The 20,090-nt window shown below is 40.1% G+C and overlaps 1 protein-coding gene across 6 annotated transcripts in view; it reads left to right on the plus strand.

Moving 5' to 3' along the window:
• The window catches only part of LOC134205817 (uncharacterized), a 167,462-nt gene that overhangs the window by 114,883 nt on the left and 32,489 nt on the right, over window positions 1-20,090 (plus strand). For 2 of the 6 annotated variants that reach the window (XM_062681419.1, XM_062681422.1), the window contains exons 1-2: window positions 2,000-2,528; window positions 11,241-11,827. The exons of 3 other annotated variants lie outside the window; for them this stretch is intronic. In XM_062681419.1, coding sequence (XP_062537403.1) covers window positions 11,446-11,827 — 382 coding nt within the window. In that variant the 5' untranslated portion in view covers window positions 2,000-2,528; window positions 11,241-11,445. Of the gene's footprint in view, window positions 1-1,999; window positions 2,529-11,229; window positions 11,828-20,090 lie in introns of those variants that run through there. One more of the 6 variants, XM_062681421.1, reaches the window with a different exon arrangement.

The raw sequence follows: 20,090 nt of genomic DNA on the forward strand, positions 1-20,090 counted from the left end.
ACTACGCTGCGAGGCGGCAATGTCTCAGTGGGAGATGTAACGCCGATGACAGAGAGAGAGATTCGGTTCGGTTGGGCGCCCTCTTTGCCTTGAAGACATGAACTCCGGCCCGCTCATTGTCTGCGGGACGAGCCATACGGAATAATTGACCTTCTTGGCCACGTTCCGAATCGAATGGTTCGGATTGTGCTCAAAGTAATCCCTTATCTTCCTACCTATTTTACCATACGAATTTGAAGCACTTCTTGCTGTGAATTCTCGCTTAACTTTTCAAAAGGACCTAAGTAACATTGTTTTCATGAATTAATTTGAATAGCGCAATCAACAGAAAAACATGAAAGCTTTTGATTGCAGTACTCAAATTAATTCATGAAAAAATGTTACTTAGGTCCTTTTGAAAAGTTAAGCGAGAATTAATCTCAATAACCACTTTAAGTGGATCACAGACTGTTACAAAATGTAAATTTTAATGTTATACTATTTTCACACATTAATTTTACTCAAAATTTCATTAATTTTTACCTATGCAATAGAAAATTATACACAAAAGAAGGCGTTGCATTTTTATGTTCAGTTTTAATGCCGAAATTCAAAATCAATAAGCACAGAAGTTATGCTATTTTTTTTATATATATACATACATACATATTTCGATGTCATAATATTTGACAGTAAAGCGTTCATCCATCTTTGTTCTTTAAAGATCTTTCATGCAAAGCATAGAACTTTTAAAACAAAGTTTGCTTAATTTCTCATATTAGATTCAAAAGTTTTCGAATGAGAACCTCATCATTGTTATTTATCTCATAAATATCTCTCAACATTTGTGACTGAGTTCATTTGGATAAATACGTAACGCTTGTTGCTTGGTAGAAAGAAAAAAAAAACACTTTTCTTAATAACTGTATAGCCTAATAATCGAGTTGAAGTAGTTTCTAATCAGATTTTCTCTTTGAGTGTCCCAAAGCTGCCTAACAGATATATTTGTCTCAATCGATTCCAATCAGGCAGTGTTCGGTGACGTCATCGTAGAATTATTCCCATTATCCCATCGTATAAATTTGGACCAATCGAGTTTCCCTTTCTTTCATCGCCGGCTCCAAGTTTTCCGAACAGCAACAAAAGCAACAAAAAAAACCCTTCGATTAGTCATCACCCTCGACGCTACTCGTCGGTACATATTCTAGTAGTCACCATCTCGTGTGGTGTTCAGCAGACACTCACCAACAGCCACCACCGCACGGCAAGCGATAGAGCACTCGAATCTAAACAGTTGTGGCCCTCTCTAGACCCTAGAGTGTATTTGCGCGTGTCCTATTTGCACTTCGTCGAATGGGCTTGCAACATTGCGCACATACCTCTCAGAAACACACCAAACCATCGCCGCTATCAGTATATATGCGAATGGTTCCAATTTAATCACCTCCAATTGGATTCACGCGGACAGGAAAAAGTCCGTTAAAGTCGCCGATTTGTCGGCATTCGGCTTCGCCCTGGTAGTCTCGTCCACTAGAGCCACTCAGTATTGTACCTACTAACTGTTTATAGTCGGATGTTATTGGCCTGCCAAGCGGCGATGTATCGCACATATGTCGAATGATGTACCGTACTTAAACGACCGTTTCCGCTACGAAGCAAATGTGGTAGTAGTGTGAATCTTTCTGGTATGTTACGTTCCGTTGTTGTCGGGAAAGCTGATACGAGTCGCGAAAAAGATGTATCACAACGACTCACGAGATGCAAATGTGGGATATACCCTCACGCATTGACTTGCGAGTTGTCGTCCACAGGACTGCTGCTCGCGCGCGGTGTCGAGAACGTCCGCGCGACCAACAACCGTTCAATGTTTATAAATACATGCGCATCATAAAAATCATAGGGGTGTTTATGTGTGCGCGAAAATTTCTCGCGAAAAGTGCCTGATCATACGGTGCCACAGGAGGGGATGTTCTGCACGGGAACGAGCGAATTCTCGTGCACTTAGTTGCCGTTTGAGATTTGAACCGTGCGTCGTCTTAGTCGCCGTCGTCGCGATTTTCGTTCGATAGGGAAGAAAAGAAAGTTCTACTTTGCCAAGATGATAAGATGGAAGTTGATTTCTACAAATCGGTTCATTCGATGACGTAATCGGAGAAGTTTAGTATGTTAAATGGAAAACCTGGTACAAATCCGCTACTCGTGGTTTCGGTTTGACTGATGATAAAGTGAAATTGTTTATGAAGGTGTTTTTTGCGTTGAGCGAAAAAGTGGTGGATATTTATAGAATTTTTAGAAGGAAATTATTAAATCGCACCTACACGAGTGAGTGCTGTGTTTCAGCCTTGAGACAATCTGAAATACTATTAGTTAAAGTGCCTGAGCTGCCCGTCGCCGTGTTGTCATTCATTATCATCAAAGCAAATCTTTGTGTTCTTAATTCGAGAAAAGTGCCAGTGCAAAACCCAGTTGCTTAGCAATGGGCTCAAGTGTATGAAACGTTGCGTAAATGTCTATGTCACCGACTGAGCAGTGACTGAGTAAACGGAGAGGTTGGGACTTAATTTATTGCGATACAATGACACACATCCCGGGAGGAAAACGATGATCTAGAATGTTGTTTGCGACATTATGACGACGAAGCTGTCTACAAATATATAGAACAAGCAGCAGAAGTTTAAAATCTTCATTTTTCCGTCAGGGCTTGTAAATTTTCGGAAACAATATCTTACCATATATTTCCCAAACCCGCTTTGGAAATTCTGCACTGTTATCAATGGAAAACCATACTTACTTGATACTTGATGGGCTACTGCTTTTCGATTAACCTAGGCCGAATAAAGTATTCGCTTCCACTGGCTCCGATCCTGGACCAATCGCTTCCAGTCGCTCTGAACGTTTAGAGACCTCAGGTCCTCTTCTACTGCAAACAATGGCATTTAAAAACGCGAAGTGGAGATAAAAAAAAAATCAGAAGAGTTGTGTACAAGACACGACCGCAAGGTAGACGTTGGATAACGTAAGGGCATTGTTGCGAATTTTCTGCCGTAACTGGGTTTTGTGTTTTGTACATTGAAGATATTTCTTCCCGGATAAGCTATTTTTTGTATAGAAAGTTGGTCTTGAAAAGAACCGATTTATTTTCAATAATGCGTCTTCCGAATCACAAACAGCAGTATAACCAAATGAGAATCTTGAAAATTTCACTTGAATGCTACTGATGCCATCCATGCGAATTATTTTTTTAGCGTCTCCTTCAGCTAAGCGATTAATTTGCACTTTGAACAAAACTCGTATCGGCTCATATTTCCATTGTATAGAATGGTGGTCCTGAGAAGAACCGAATAGCTAAAAAAAAATTGCGTGTTTCAGCATTTCAGCGTATAACAGCAACTACTCAACAGTTTAGATTTTCAAGAAAATTGTGGCTTAGATCTGCTTCCAGTGATAGTCCAAATGTTGCGAAAAATTTCACTTGGTGCTGACGACGACGATCACACTACCCGCAAATTTTAGCTCAACATTCTGATTTGGTTTTGTTGCTGTTAGTGACTGGTAAGACGTATTAAGGAAAATAATTCGGTTCTTTCCATATCCACAATTTTATAGAAGAGAAGGTTCAACCGAGACAAATTTTCCCCAAAGTGCAATTCATAATCGCTTGGTGACGGCAGAAAGTGACGCTGACGCTGTGACGCTGCTGCCAAAGGCAACTTACTACGATCGCCAAGCGATAATGATTTGCACTTTAAAGACAATTTTTCTCGGCTCAACCTTCTCTTCCATAAAATTGTAGTTCTGGAAAGAACCGAATTATTTTCCATAAGGCGTCTTTCCAGATTACAAAAGCAACAAAACCAAATCAGAATATTGAAATCAATTTTCGCCTTACTGATACTGGTGTCATCCATGCGAGTACATTTTTGTAGCATCTCTCTCTGACGCTCGCTTTTGATGCTGCTACGGACGGCAACTTTCTGCGGTCACCAAGTGTGTAATTCAACATCGCGCATATCAATCACCCATCATGTTTGCATTGCTTGCACTCGCGACTCACCTCGCTAGGAAGCTTGGATTGAATCACTGCGAATGTGTAGCTTGTACGATGGCTGATATGATCTGTCATGTTGCTGAGGAATAGAGTTATGTTAGGAATGTTCATGTTAGTAGGCTTGTCCAATGCCACACGTCTTCCATCTTCTCTAAAAAAATGCTAGAATCTTGTACTTCTGTAAGAAAAAAACCCTTCCGACATATTATGTATAATGGGGTTACTATCTCACTTCGATACAAGGGCATCTTGCAGCAAACGAGTACTTATGGCATATTAATGAACTACGAGCGGTTCATTTTGTGATCGGTAAGATGCGCTGGGCTGGGTTCAATTCCCGGTGCCAGTCTAGATAATTTTCGGATTGGAAATTGTCTCGACTTCCCTGGGCATAAAAGAAATCATCGTGTTAGCCTCATGATATACAAATGTAGAAATGGTGACTTGGCTTAGAAACCTCGCAGTTAATAACTGTGGAAGTGCTTAATGAACTCTGCGAGGCGGCAATGTCCCAGTGGGGGATGTAATGGCAATGAAAAAGAACACTTTGGATTCACCATTGTGGATGCAAAACCTAAATATCAATACAAATCTCAGATACTCCCGTGAAGTGAAGTCTCGACTCGCAATTAAATTTGGTTTTCTTAAAACACTATTTCACTTGTATTATAAATCATGCCTACTAATACTATCTCTTCTCTCTTTGAACAAACGTCTATTTCACAGTTTTGAAATATAATAAATAAATAAAAACTAGTAATGGTAACTGAAAAAATATTGTTAAACAGCCTTTAATAATAGGCTACTGTATATTCACAATGAAACTAAGTTTCTCGTGCACGTGCGACTTGTGGGCTTCGTGGCAGTGTGGTTAACGACGTCAATCGTCTAGACGCATGTGCTGGAGCGTGGATTCGATTCTCGCCCAGTAAGGAGGAAACTTTTCGAGATCGAAAAATTCTCCTCTGGTCCACTGGGTGTCATGTGTCCGTTGTCTAATGCTAGGTGTTATGAGTTCAGTCTGTACGACCTCTGAAAAAGAAGAAGGTGTCGAAGACGGTGTTCCTGTCTTTTTTTTTATTACTGGGCCACTTTTTAGTTGGGCCTCCGCTGGTTGGGTCATGGCCCAACTAAAAAGCAACCTTATGTCAAAATTCAATGTAAACTATCGAAATACACGTGTACAAATAGCTGTCAGTTGACCCAACTAAAAAAACTGAATTCGTTTGTTGGGTCGAGGTTGTGGCCCAACCAGCGAATCGTGACTGTAACTCCATTCTTCTAGCGGGCGTCCCACCAACACAAAGGAAGAAACTCTTAAGTGCGGTCGTCCCACCATGCACAATTGTGATGATTCCGATCCACAATAGCACTATTCTTCATGCGGGCGTCCCATCACGCAGAATTGTGATCATTCTGATCCACAATAATACTTTTCTTCTTGCGGGCGTTCCATCAACGCAGAGGAAGAAACACTATTTATGCGGGCGTCCCACCACGCAGAATTGTGGATCGGCCACAATATCACTTTTCTTCTTGTTGGCATCCCACCAACGCAGAGGAAGAAACATTTGAATGCGGGCATCCCGATCCACAATAACACTATTCTTCGTGTGGGCGTCCCACCAACGCAGAGGAAGACACTCTTGAATGCGGGCTTCCTTCCACGCGGAGTTGTGATCAATCTGATCCACAATAACACTATTTTTTTATGCGGGCGTCCCATCAACGCAGAGGAAAAAAACTCTTGAATGTGGGCTTCCCACTTCGCAGTAATGTGATCATCTTGATCCACAATAACAGTATTCTTCATGCGTCCCCACAACGTAGAGAAATAAGCATTTGAATGCGGGCGTCCCACTATGCAGAATTGTGATTATTCCGATCCACAACAACACTTTTCTTCTTGTGGGCATCCCACCACGCAGAATTGTGATGATTCCGATCCACAATAACACTTTTCTTCTTGCGGGCGTCCAATGAAGAGGAAGAAACACTTGAATGCGGGCGTCCCACCATGCAGAATTGTGATCCATACGGAGCTAATCAAATCAAACTATCTTTGTTAAAATCCTTCATCGCACCTTCAGAAGAAAACAGGCGAAGACGATTTGTTTTTCTGTTTTGACTCTTATTCTTTTAATCATCACAATTGGTCATCGATTTACAACTGTTTCTCTTAAGTGTCGCGTAGACTCTCCATAGCGCTAAAAGTGTAAGATTAAAATCATTCGAACAATACTACAATCTTTCGAAACTTTGCAACACTAGTTGTTTGAACAAAATTCATCTAATTCAAATATTGCTTCCTAACTGCAATTTTCCTAATTCGCGGGTTAGTAGAAGAAACCTTCTAACAGTATTATTCTAACAGTATTATTCCATATCATTACACTTAGATTCAATGAACAGTGTAAATTTGTTTTATTGATAGATCAAACTATTTTGATTGGAAGAAAACTCTGGAATACTTTGTTTTGGAAACGAAAACACTAAAATTATAACACAAAGTTTTGAAAATGAAACTCTTAACTCTTACTCGAACTACTTAAAAGGAGGCTTTAGAGTTTGTTTTTAAAGTGCCTCTTGAAAAAAGAAAACCGAGCCTCTTTAAGGAAAGCTTCTGAGCCTCTAGGAAGGAGGCTTCAGAGCCTCTCGGAGGAGGCTTCGGGTGCTCTTGAAAGAAGGTTTCCAAGCCTCTTGAAGAAGGCTTCAGGGCCTCTTAAAAGGCAGTTTTCGAGCCCTTGAAAGGGGGTTTCAGAGTCTCTTGATTAAAGGCTTCCGATCCTCTTGAAGGGAGGCTTTAGAGTCTTTTGGAAGCGGCTTTCGAGCCACTTGGAAGATAAATTTCGTGCCTCTTGAAAGGAGGATTCTGTCTCTCTTGAAAGGCGGCTTTCGAGCCCTTGAAAGGGACTCCAAGGGAGGCTTCAGTGCTTCTTGAGAGGCGGCTTTCGAGCCACTTAAAAGACCTTAAAAGCGGGCATCCGAGCTGCTTGATAGAAGGCTTCCGATCATCTTGAAGAAAGCCTACCGAGCATCTTGAAGGGAAGCTTCCGAGCCTCTTGAAAGTGGCTTTCAAGGAGGCTTCTGAGCATCTTGAAAGTACGTTTCCAAGCCTCTTGGAAGAAGATTTTCTCTTCCTCTCTTGAAGGGAAGCTTCCGAGCCTCTTGAAAGGAGCCACTTGAAGAGAGACTTCCGAGCCTCTTGAAAGGCGGCTTTTGAGCCACTTAAAAGAAGTCTTCTGAGCATCTTGAATGGACGCCCCTGAGCCTCTTGAAAGTGTGCTTCGAAGCCAAAAAATTCCGAGTCTCTTGAAGGAAGCGTTCGAGCCTCTTGATAGGAGGCTGTAGAGCCTCTTGAAAGTAGGCTTCCGTGCCTCTTAAAAAGCGGCTTTTGGGCCACTCGAAGAAAAGCTTTCGAGCCTCTTGAAAGGTGGCTTTCAAGCCATTTAAAAGGAGCCATCTGAGCCTCTTGAAAGGAAGCTTACGAGCTTCTTCAAAGGAGGCTTTCGAACCTCTTGAACGAGGTTATCGAACCTCTTGAAAGGAGGCTTCCCAGCTGTTTGGATGCAGGCTTCCGAAAAGCGTAGAAGAATGCTTTCAATTCTCTTGCTACGAAGCAAATGAGCTTTTCCGAAAAAAAGCCTTCATGTCTCTCAAATGGAGGTTACCGTACCTTCAGACTTTGATTTCAATTCCGGTGCATGTTGTTAACATATTATTCAATATTTTGTTTCGAATAGGTAGATTGCATTTTTTTAAATTTGTTCATTAAACGTTTTTTCCTTTTGATCGTTTGTCGAACAGCCCTTCATACACTATGCCTGTTTTGGAGGGCAGGATTCAATAGGCTTTGATTTACTAATCGCCATGCATATTATGTACAAGACCAGGTTTAAAAATAAAAAATTGCAGGTATTTTGTCTGCGTTTTTATTTTCATCATAGTCTCGAAAACCAATAAAAGTGACACTTTTTTGCCAAACTCATTCGTACCAAATCGTAAGCTCAGGAGAAACGTTCTGCTATAGTGGAGTTCTTGCAAATGGACGCTGCTTTCGTTGGTTTTAGTCCCTACGAGCATGGAGGGAAATACCTGCCGTGTCCCTACAGATGCAGAGACCACCGCCTTCGTTGCTAGGATCACTACCGACGCCATTGCCCTAGTAGCACACATGTATCACATAGGTTACTGCAATTCATATATGACCAGATTTGGTCACAATCAAGTTGCTGCAACCATTTTGTCTGACTTGTGTTGCTCGGGTGTTCTGTCCGCTCTCCGTGACCACTCACCGTGGTCATCATCCTCGACCAGAATTGACGTGCGATCGCAAAACACATTTTTATACCCAGAGAAAATGAAACGGTGGGTCAAAAGGTCCATCATTCTGATGTCCGTGTTGGGAATGCATGAACGGGATTAGTTGGTTTGGAAATTTTTACTGGGTAGGACAAGAATAAAAATTTACAATAGTTTATCGTAAATAATCAAAAGCTTCAATGGTATAGACAAATTGCTGGAGAGTTTCCGAGCCGATTAATATATTAATCTCCAAAATCTATCGAAAGTTAAAGGCTTTATTAACGTTCCAAATTTTTGGTTATTTCGTGACGGTCCCCAATTTTGGATTCTGGTTTGACACCCAGTACCTTCGGGAAAAACGTTGTCCAACGTCTAAAACGCACTCTGCCATTCCTTATACATGACCCTGTGAAGTTTTGACCAGATTTGGCAAGTTGCATCTTCAGTCGAGAGGCAGCTCAGTGGTGATACCGTGACAATAGAGGGTGGGTTTCATCGAAAAGGACCTTAACTCATCCCAAGTTACTTCAACTATCGGGAAATATTGGGGGATTTTTGAGCGGAAACTGCAAAAGACTACAGACAAGTAGCTCAGGATGTTGCTAAAATAGAGAAATGGTTAACTTCACCATTTCAAAATATATCTCTCATGAATACGTTCTGCTATAATGGAGTAAAAGAACAAGAATTTTGCTTTTTCCGTTACTCTTTCAATTGTCGAAAATATCCGATTTTTTTCAGTGCACATTACACTCTTCAATAGTTGTCATAGATATCGCGTCACTGTACTAATCAATTCTAATACAAATTTCTCGGCGCCATCCTAATCAAATCTAATTGCTCTCATTGGCGAATTTGGCTGCACGGACCCACATATCTGAAGACGCCACGCATGTAAATAGAATATTTTTCAACACAGATCCAATTTTGAAACAGAGCATACGAACACGTAATCAGAAAACTGTCCAGGGACTCTCGTAAACAGATTAACTAATTTCAAGTTACGTTGTTACATCTAAATCCGTTGTAGTTGTTCAGGCAACATTATTGCAAACTTTTTGTTTTCGACCTGTGGTCGTAAAAACAGGAATCTTTACCGAGAGCAAACTCATTGCGAATTCGCTTCGTTATCGCCCTCCCGAAAGAACGGATATACTTCTGCCGTTTGGTGATGGTAGTTAACTGTTTATCAACGACAGCGTGGTGAAATATGTTCTTCCGAGTTTTATTTTTTACGTTGGGCATAGTATGGCGTGTTACGTGCCATGAATTTGTAATGGCCTCACGTCGGACCGTTACTGAGAACTTAGCGCTCTGTTTGTATAGGTTCTCAAGGATTGGGGCAACCTCAAGGTGAAGGAAATACGGTACCCTATAACTAGTAAATTGGTTGAAAGTAAGGTGATTCAACCGAAAAAAAATCCGAACCGTGCAAAAAACACGGTTAAATGTATGAAAGTGTTGATTGATATTCGAGAATTAATTTACCCGTTCCAAACGGCTTAGGAACGACGGGTAAGCGCAAGATAAATGCGGGGTGATTCATCGTTTGTTCAAACCCATCAACAAAAATCAGAACGCGCAGCAAGGCGTTGGCGTTTGTTGGCAACTGTTTTACGTCAAACATCATATTCCAGCCCTGATGGGAAACTGTTGGAGCATTTCGTTGAACAGGAAATCCAAAGAGAGAAAAGTATTCGATGTCAGACTGCCTTTAATTGATGCAATCGGGTTAGGTCAGCATGGGAGAGCTGCCTTTCATTCACTCTTCCAGCAGAACATTAGTGGTTCGAATTGGGCTGGAACGTATGACAGACTGCTGAATGCGGTGGTAGATTATGCATATAGAAATAATCGGCTCAATTGATTTGACTTTCAGATGATGGCGACAACGTCGCCTGTTGTGGCTCTAAAATATAACACAGAAGTATGCTGGAATTCAGTTCTCGCCGCGAATGGAGTGATAGTGCTCTGCTACTAACACTTACAGAAAAGAACTTCAGTGGTGGTTGCACTACTTAACCCTTTCATAGACTGCGGGTTGATTCAAAGACGGCAAAAGGAATTGTAGACATTTAATAGATAATAAAAATTTACAAAGCTGTTGATGATTATCAAACTATTTCAAATAATTTTTCAAACCAAATGTATGATTATTTGTGAAGTGGGTTGAGAACTTCTTGATTTAGATAAACAAAGTAAATATATGTTCTTAGATGAGTTTAGTTATCTTAACAAAATAATAACACGTGTAACTTTATTTCTATACAAAAAACTAGAATTTGATTATTTCACTTATACTGTCTTAAGATTAAGAATTGAAATATGAATTGTATTGTAATTGAATACCATGCATTACATTTGACTCAACTTTTGTCCTATTAGTCATCCAACCAAATACTTGGAAACGAAACCTTGCGTTGTCGGTTCATTACCTAATTCTTGCTTGTTTTTTTATTGATGAAGTGCAACACAATAATAAGCCGGTTACACTTTTTTTTTAAACGCAAATGCTTTCCCATTTGCCGTCACTGATTGCACACGTCGTAAAACTGATAACAAATGCGACTTACTCGAACGAAACATATCTTCTGCCACAAATCAGACAGGTAACTGTAAGGTTTCAGGGATGAAGTTTGCGTCGCTAATAGCGGTAGCAAAGGTGAATTTATGGGAATTCTCTTAATTTCTGACGACGGCACTCCGAAGTGGATGCTTTCCCTAGACGAAGACTGATAACAAACCACACAAAACCGCATTGTACTCAATGCATGTAGCTGCTGTTGCTGCTGCTGACGCTGATCGTCTTATGTTTGAACAGCATTTTCCTTATCGCAAATTCCAACCAGCAGTGCCCATGTATTCAATTATCATATTTGAAAAGAAGACTCCATCCTCCCTCTGATAGGCTCGAAAGTGTGCGTGAACTGAGTTTACGGTTTCCAATCCAATAGTGACTCAACAGCTCAGTCGAAACTGCATAATTCCATCGGAAAGAACGCGAGTGTGCATGGTGAACCATTTTTCACCGAAGAAAACTGACGAGAAAAGAACATGAAACAGTGCCAGTTCTGAATGTTCTGAACAGCAATTACCAATCAGTGCCTACTCTAATGCTCCTGTGTTTGTTTGTGTTTCTGTGGAAAATCCTACGAAACATGTCCACCATATCGGCGACGATACAGCAGGAGCAACAGCTGGAACTGCTCCGGCTGCAGTTGATAGAACATCAGCGGAGAAAGTTGCGACAGTTGCAGCGCGCGCAGCTGCACCAGCAGAAGCAGGGTGGCAATAATTATCAAAAACTTCATAAACTGTGTCGTGATAAGGTGTCAGTGGCCGTGCCGACGACGGCGTCAGCCTCAGCTACCAAGGAAAACTTTCTGCTGCATAGATTTTTGTTCGGGTCGGACACGATTCCGGAGGATGGGACCGTGAGTGGTGGAGCTGGCGGTGATGGTGACTGTGATAAAACGGATTACTTGAATGATAAAGGTATTTATATTGAATACTGTTGCCCTTGTTTTGCCATACTAACAAATAGGTTGCATGCTCGTTTTGCTGCTGATGATTAACATGGAACGGGGAATGTCAATTTTGAAATCAGTTACCGAGAAAAGTGAATCGGAAATTGTCAATCGTTCGACGCTGGGTGGAGTTGGTGTTGCATGAAAGGCACACGAAGCATTCGGCGAGGAAATTACCCTAATTTGTTGATATAACTTGTTATTGTCATAGCGATGAAATGAGTTGAACATACAGCTGATGTTTTTAAATTCTACACAATTATAATATCCGATGCATGGCGTCATTCGTTGGATAATATAAATATATTGACATCATTCCTAATTTCAGCTGGTTGTGGCATTGTAAATGGCTACAATGTCAATGTTTTCAAATCATGAACGTAGTCGGATCTGATCAAATCATATACGACAGCAAAATGAAATTTCCATAATGTCTATAACAAATTAAGAAATTTCCAATAAAGACATTAGTAATGATGATGATGATGATGGTCCCGCCACATACCCCTACAAAGGTTTGAGCTAGACGATTTATCTTTAAGATAATTAATTGAATGATATAATAACAATTTAATCACATTTGCAAAAAAACAAAAATGATCTGATTACCATCACAGATATGAATTACATAACTTTTCATTACTATCCAGCAAAAAAGGTAAATTAAGAAAAAAAAAACTGTTGTTTTCATCTACAGATTCTCATAAGCATCGGTAGTGATACTTCGAGTTTATACTAAAATGCAAAACTTGTGATACCTCTCGCACAGATTTCAAAAGTTCCACCAAGAACTTCCACTTCCACCAAGACCACTTAACGATTATCACTCGTAAGCATCAATAAAATTTGTAATCTAAGTCGTCAACAAAACTAAAACTTGTTTTACCGCTCCGTCGATATCAAAAGTTTAGGTATCAACCACGAGAACAAAAGTCTACCAGATAGCCCCTTACTAATCCGAAGAATCATTCAGACAGTTGAAAATGAGCAAAACTGTACATAAATTTTAAAATCATCCATATCTGCTTTGCGCACGAGACTCAAACTTTTGTAGACTACACAAAAAAAGGTCAAATTACAATTACGTCAATATATATAAAATCCATCATCATCATCGAGGCGAACAAAACAGTTTATCAGTGCCTCAATAAATGAAAAATACAATTGTCCAAACAAACAATCCGTAGGTCAAACTTCGTCAAGATACAAAATTTATTGAATTATAAAAAGTCAACTAAGTAGCTGCTTAAAAGGCAGCTTTTACGTGTGAAACACAAAGCTCTTAAACTGTGATAATGTAGTTGCACGTTTGATATGTGTAGGCATCGAATTGAAATAATTGATACCTTTAAAAACAAAGAACTTTGTGAAGCTCCATGCAAATAGTAAGATGTTCTTATATCTTCCGCGTTTCTAGTGTTATATCTATGAATGTCACTTCCTCTTTCAATTCGATCACACAAATATCGAGGCAGCAATCCGTTAATTACTTTAAAAATGAACACCATTGTCAAAAAATGAACAGTAGGGGAATGACGGCTTTAGCAGGTTTTGTTCTATTATTGTCCGGGGGATTTTTTATGACTGATTATGCTCAAATTTGGCCTAAACATTCTTTGCATATCAAAGAATATTGTGGCCAAATTTCTTTAAATTTGGTCGACAAAAACCCCCCTGCCAATAATAGAACAAAACCTGCCAAAGCCGTATCTTCCCATATATAAGCACAACACATAAATGTAAAATTTCTGTACATAATGTTTATGGAAATAAAAAATAAAGAGTTTTCCACAAAAAGAAATAGCACTTATAAAAGCATAAATTGCAATTATAAAAGAAGAATTTTCCATAACGTAATCAAAAGTTTTCATCGAAAAAAAAATAGAAATTTTCCATAAATAAATCACTATTAACAATAAACAATTACATAATTTTCCACAAAATAAATATTTTATTCCCACAAAAAATTTAAAACTTTCCACAAAAAATCAATAAATAGCAATAAAAAATATGAAAATTTCCATAAAGAAAAATAAAATTGCAATGAAATTGATTTAATTTTCCATGAACCATTGAACCCCGAATGCATTTTCATTTCATTTATTCAGACTAAGGCCGAAGTGGCCTGTGCGGTATATAAGAGTCTTCTCCATTCGGCTCGGTCCATGGCTACACGTCGCCAACCACGCAGTCTACGGAGGGTCCGCAAGTCGTCCTTCATCTGATCGATCCACCTTGCCCGCTGTGCACCTCGCCTTCTTGTTTCCGTCGGATCGTTGTCGAGAACCATTTTCACCGGATTACTGTCCGACATTCTGGCTACGTGCCCGGCCCACCGCAGTCTTCCGATTTTCGCGGTGTGAACGATGGATGGTTCTCCCAACAGCTGATGCAACTCGTGGTTCATTCGCCTCCTCCACGTACCGTCCGCCATCTGCACCCCACCATAGATGGTACGCAACACTTTCCTTTCGAAAACTCCCAGTGCGCGTTGGTCCTCCACGAGCATCGTCCAGGTCTCGTGTCCGTAGAGGACTACCGGTCTAATGAGCGTTTTGTAGATTGTCAGTTTGGTACGGCGGCGAACTCTATTTGATCGGAGCGTCTTGCGGAGTCCAAAGTATGTACGATTTCCAGCCACTATGCGCTTACGAATTTCTCTGCTGGTATCATTTTCGGCAGTCACCAGTGAGCCCAAGTACACAAATTCGTCTACCACCTCGATTTCGTCACCACCGATGCCAACTCGTGGTGGGTGGCTCACATTGTCTTCTCTTGAACCTCTTCCTATCATGTACTTCGTCTTCGACGTGTTGATGACTAGTCCGATCCGCTTGGCTTCCCTCTTCAGTCTGATGTAGGCTTCCTCCATCTTCTCAAAGTTACGTGCCATAATATCTATGTCGTCGGCGAAGCCAAATAGCTGGACGGACTTATTGAAAATTTTTTTTTTTTTTTTTTGTCTTTATTAAGGAGACTTTCAGCCCGAGGCTGGCTCGTCTCCGATTATTGAAAATTGTACCACTCGTGTTAATCCCTGCTCTTCGTATTACCCCTTCCAAAGCGATGTTGAATAGCAAACACGAAAGACCATCACCTTGCCGTAACCCTCTGCGGGTTTCGAAGGGACTCGAGAATGCCCCTGAAACTCGAACTACGCACATCACCCGATCCATCGTCGCTTTGATCAACCGTGTCAGTTTATCCGGAAAACCGTGTTCGTGCATTAGCTGCCATAGCTGGTTCCGATCGATTGTATCATATGCGGCTTTGAAGTCGATGAACAGATGATGTGTGGGCACGTTGTATTCGCGGCATTTCTGCAGTACTTGGCGAATGGCGAACACCTGGTCCGTGGTGGAGCGTTCGCCCATAAAACCCGCCTGGTACTGCCCCACGAACTCCCTTGCAGTTGGTGCTAGTCGACGGCATAAAGTTTGGGAGAGTACCTTGTAGACGGCGTTCAGCAATGTGATTGCGCGGTAGTTGCTACAATCCAGCTTATCGCCCTTTTTGTATGGTCAAATCAAGTCATGTACCAAAAAAATAGACATGACGACGCTTCTTCGCTAAAAAATTCCTGGTACTCGGACGAAAAATGAGCCCACACGGGTTATTTCAATTTTAATTTCTAGGTTAGACCGAAACGGGTTAAAGATCGATAAAAATAACATTCATTATGTGGTGAAACACCCACTGAAGAAGGGACACATTTACATTGCATTATTCCGAGCAGATGCATTTTTTTAAAAGAAGGAATCACATTCACCATTGGCTTATTATTTGAAGAAGGTATTTTTTTTTCTTTATTTAAGAGACTTGCAGCCCGAGGCTGGCTCGTCTCTGTAAAAGAAGGTATATAAAGGACAGGAGTTTGATTCCGAAGATAGGAAAAATATTTACCAAAAGGCTTTCAATCTGAATTGCAGTTTGATACTATTTGAGGAAAAAACTACCTTAGAAAACACTGTACTCTGATATCTTTATAATTCAACAACACATCTTGGAGGATCAAGAACATGGTTGTTAACGTTAATCAACGGTTAATGGCGTTACGTTGAAACGCTGAACGTTAACTTCAACGTTCAACGCATACTCCGTTTGTTCGCTAAAAAACAGCTAATTAACGTTAACGTTAACGAATTCCGTTGACTAACGTTGTAGTATTGCGTTTATTCCACCGTTGATCGACGGGAATCAAAGTTGTGTAGCCCTCCACTATCACCATAGCCTCCCAAATACAAATCCAAAACTGAGAACTGATCCATTTTCACTACGTTGATTGCCGTATTTCACCACCATGGCACAATCACTTTCTTGATAGAGAAGGTTAAAAATGTAAATACCTACAACAGAGGAATAAGTTTTGTTCTATGAGATTTTCACTTGTTGATACAACTGTTGGCCATGACAACGCCTCCGAAAGTTATTCACTCCTAGCAGAAAATCAACGACTAATCAACGTTGGCGATGACGTTGATTCAACATTCTTCGTTTACGTTGACGTTTTAAAAGTAAAAATTGCAATTGCAGAATTATCCATAAAGAAATTAAAATTTTCCATTGAAAAAAAAAGGACATACAGCCGATTCTTTTTTACACGGCTGATGCGTTCCGTGTAAAAAAGTTTAACGATTTCTCGACGAATCATGCAGAATGGAGCAACTTTGCAAAAATTTTGTATGGGATTTTTTTACACGGCCATGTAAAAAAAATCCGTGTAAAAACAGAATCGGGTGTAATTTCCATAAATAAATTAATATTAGCAATAAACAATTAGCAATACAATACAACCTCTTTTTTTGTTGACGTTATTTTTCGTTAACTGCCGCATAAATAATCAAAGGGCAGAGACTCATGTGCACCCACCCCAACAACTATTTTCAAACTAACAAATTTCATTCTAAACTAGCAATCAGGGCATAACCCTTCACGATTTTTCAAAAGATATAGAATAATGATTTTGAAGATATTGACCGCACTGAGGACATCCATCCGATTTTCAAAACCTTTTTCACAATATGAAATTTCCCCGAAGATAATATTTCCCCGGAATGAAATTTATCCTAAACAATCTATTCCAAGAAAATTACATTTTCCCGAAAATAATACTTGCCCGAAAAATACATTTTCCCAAAAAATAATATTTTTGTGAAAATATCATTTGCTTGGATATGATATTTCCCGGAAAAAATATGATTTACTCGAAAATGGCATTGCCCCGAACATAACTTTTCTCCAAAAATAACATCCAGTTGAAAAATTTTCCCAAAAACTCATTTCCTTGTAAATGATATTTGTCCGAAAAAAAATATTTCCCCGAAGATAACCCTTTTCTCGAAAATAACATTTCCCATAAAAAAAAATTCCATGAAAATATTTTACTTCAAAATATTATTTCCACCCAAAAATAACATTTTCATCGAAACATATGTTATTCTAAAATAACATAATACGGCCAGTTCTAAAAGACTGAACCACACACATTTATATCTGAAAAAGGTTGCGAAACTATTAGGATTCAATGACAACCATTTTCTTTGAATGTAACAAATCCCCGAAAATCAAGTAATAGATTTTCAGAGAAATAATTTCCGGGAACTTGGTATTCGGAGAAATGTTGTACAATCATCATTTGGTGCATTTTATGCCTGACGTTCATTTCATTTATTTAGTTTACATCTATACAGATAACACTGAATCAACAATTTGACGCTACAATACAATACACGGTTCGAGGCCGCATCTCTCCTTCCTCGAATGCGCCCCACGTTCGCCAAGTCGTTTTGTTCCTGTTCAGCCCACCTCGCTCGCGAACACCATCTTTGCAGGGTTGCTGTCCGGCTTTAGCTACCTTCTAGATACTGGGTTCGCCGTAAAGCTGGTCGAGCTCGTGATTCATTCTTCGCCGCCACATACCGTCTTCTTGCACACCGCCAAAGATGGTCCTAAGCACCCGTCTCTCGAATACTCCGAGTGCTTGCAAGTCCTCCTGGAGCATTGTCCATATATCATGTCCGTAGAGGACTACCGGTCTTATCAGCGTATTGTACATGACACATTTGGTGCTGTGGTGAATATTTTTAGACCGCAATTTCTTCTAAACCTCGTAGTAGGCCCGACTTCCACAAATGATGCGCCTTTGTATTTCACGACTATCATTATTATCAGCCGTTAGCAAGGATCCAATGTAGACGAATTCCTCGACCACCTCGAAAGGCGGGCCCTGTCGCGCTCGGTTCCGCCCACAAGCATGCACTTTGTCTTCGACGCATCCACCACAAGTGCAACTTTTGTTGCTTCACGTTTCAGGCACTTCACGTTTTTGCAAATGTTCGGCCGACAATGTCCATGTAATCCGTGACTGGATCTGTTGAAAATCGTACCCCGGCTGTTACACCCGGCTCTCCGCATGACACCATCTAGAGCAATGTTGAACAACAGCATCGAAAGTCCATCACCTTGTCTTAGTTCCCGACGCGATTCGAACGAACTGGAGTGTTCACACGATAACTTGATAACTTCCCACGAACTCATTCACTAATGGTGACAGACGACGGAAGATGAAATGGGTTATCACTTTGCAGGCGGCAATAAGGTCGCTCGATAGTTCTCACACTCTAGCTTGTCGCCTTTCTTGTAGATGGGCCCTTCTTTCCACTCATCCGGTAGCTGTTCAGTTTCCCAGATTCTGACTATCAGTTTGTGCAGGCAAGTGACCAGCTTTTCCGGACCCATCTTGATGAGCTCAGCTCCGATACCATGCTTACCAGCTGCTGTATTGGTCTTTAGCTGTTGGATGACATCCTTAACTTCCCTCAAGGTGGAGGATGGTTGGCTTCCATCGTCCGCTGAACTGACGTAGTCATTTCCTCCGCTGCCTTGACTTTCAGGGTGGCCACCGAACCGGGAAAAACGGGAAAAGCGGGAAAAAGACGGGAAATTGAAGTCACCGGGAAAAACCAGGAATTCAGGACATGAACCGGGAAAAAATAATTTTTGTCAACTTACATTCAAAATTCTTCAAAGTTTTTGATGTAGTTAATATAAATGGGAAAGATTTACTCTTTAACATTCATTATTCAATCGCATTCTAATTTTGTTATTTGATTTTAGTACATAATGTGTGAGGTATAAAAATAAGTAGATCTTTTTCCCAGATCCAGTTTGTGTTGTCACTAGATAATTTTGATTCCAGTTTCGAATAAGCGGCTTTTTGACTGACTTGTAATATTTTGTAGGTAAAAGGAAAACGGAAATTATTCCAAATCAATTCGTCTGTACATTTGTTGTAGGATGTTGTAGGATGTTGTGATTATGGGGTTGAGAGATATCCTATAAAAAAAGACCTATACGATTTATGATCAATTAAATCTGTTAAACAAAACTTGGGCAAAAATATGATTAATAATAATGTAAAATATGAGCGCTTCGTGTGATTTGGTAGAACCCCGGCTATATATCATAAAATATATGATGATGGTGATGATACTACCATCTATTGTAGCAAGGCACCTGTCATTTGATCATGCTTATATTATTGTTAGTATTCAATCAAACTCCTCCAAAAATGCGTGGGGTGGTTCCATAATAGATGAATGAATAGAGGATGAATAGAGGATCTTCTTCCAGAAGAAAGTTTGTACATACAATAATACAATCTAGCCCTTGTTTTCCAGATAGACCCAATAGATGGGGAGAAGAGCCCGACATTTATCCACGAAATGTTAACAATAGGAAGTTTGCAATCCCACTCTTCCTATCCAAATCGCTTCAATCGGGTGATGTCATAAATATTATGTTATAAGGCATAAAAGCATAGAATCGAATATCGAAATATTCATTCTTTCGAATTATTTTGATCGGAAACGAAGATTGTCTTCGGGTTAAATCTGTGTTCAAATTAGTTGTTTAAAAATTCTGTAGATTTAAAAAAAAAGTAATGCCAATAATTATAATGAGGTTATACAGTGATTTACTTACTTCATTGCTAAGTTTAAAACTGTAATTGAGGTCAATCAAAGTTAATTGCCTATTTCCGGGGATTAAACCACCCGACTTGGACGTTAATTTACAATGTTATGAAAACTCATATGTGAATATGCACGTTATGTGGAAGATATTGATTTGGAAAATGTATTGGAGGTAACCACTTTCCCTTCGATGGGACTCGAACCCATGACCCTACAGTACGCTAGACTGGTGCTTTAACCAACTAAGCTACGAAGGAC

Source organism: Armigeres subalbatus, chromosome 1 (assembly GCF_024139115.2).
Source record: "Armigeres subalbatus isolate Guangzhou_Male chromosome 1, GZ_Asu_2, whole genome shotgun sequence".
Classification (NCBI taxonomy): domain Eukaryota; kingdom Metazoa; phylum Arthropoda; class Insecta; order Diptera; family Culicidae; genus Armigeres; species Armigeres subalbatus.